The sequence below is a fragment of the Pygoscelis adeliae genome, unplaced genomic scaffold, assembly GCF_000699105.1.
Source record: "Pygoscelis adeliae isolate BGI_AS28 unplaced genomic scaffold, ASM69910v1 Scaffold402, whole genome shotgun sequence".
In the NCBI taxonomy this organism is placed as follows: Eukaryota; Metazoa; Chordata; class Aves; order Sphenisciformes; family Spheniscidae; genus Pygoscelis; species Pygoscelis adeliae.
The window spans coordinates 610,458-611,261 of NW_008824411.1; the positions used below are offsets into that span (position 1 = coordinate 610,458).

Genomic DNA, 804 nt, shown 5'->3' on the forward strand with positions numbered 1-804 from the left:
CTCTACCGGCCGCAGCCCTCTCAGGGGGATGCTAGAGAGGAGCCCTTGGCTCAGCGGGGGACGGGGCCCTGATCCTGAGCAACGAGGGAGAGGGCAGTGGAGCAGGGCCTGTGCCTTCCTTGGGACGGGGTTCATCTTTGGGGGCGGGGTGGAAAGTGGGGTAGCCTTACCTACTCTGGCATGAGGGGGTGTAATCCCTTCGGGGTGGAGAGGGATGCGCTTCTTGCCAGCTCCCACCGTCTGTCTCTGTCCCAACGTGAAAGAATTGTTTCTCCTAGGCTTTGATCGGAGCACCATTACTCGAGGATAAAACATATATTTATTTTCTTTAAATATCTTTTTGTAGTCGTTAAGACAAAGGGGAATTGCCTTTATAGATAGAAGGGCAGCCTTTCCAGTCTCTTGGGAGGGAGACCTTTTCCTGAAAAAGGGAGAAGGACTATTCAGGGGAGTTGCAGAAAATGGGAAGAGGCTTATTGACCTCTTTTCTGTGGGAGGCGGAGTGAGTTATGTTTGATTATTGAGGTGTGGATTTGTCTATCCCGATAGGATCTGGAAGAGCAGCTCTTTTGCTTCTTAGGAGGCAAGTTAGGACAGATGAATAGATATTTCATTAAGTTTTCTTCAAATTATCCTAAGATTCCAATCTTAAGGTAATTTGCTGCATGAACAGTGTTGACAAATGAATTGGAAATGCTTATTTGAAACGTATGCTATTAAAAAAATAAAAAAATCTCTTCTGTGGGACAGGCATTTCTTCCAGCTAGACTCTGGGGAGTTGGAGGTATCAGGATTAGAATATTT

At 46.5% G+C, this 804-nt stretch overlaps 1 protein-coding gene across 1 annotated transcript in view; it reads right to left on the reverse strand.

Annotated features, from left to right (window-relative positions):
- Positions 1–297, reverse strand: part of WDR78 (WD repeat domain 78) — a 21,417-nt gene extending 21,120 nt beyond the window's left edge. Inside the window, exon 1 of the mRNA XM_009320653.1 lies at positions 171–297. Within this exon, the coding sequence (XP_009318928.1) occupies positions 171–297 (127 nt within the window). The remainder of the gene's footprint in view (positions 1–170) is intronic.
- Positions 298–804: the final 507 nt, after the last annotated feature.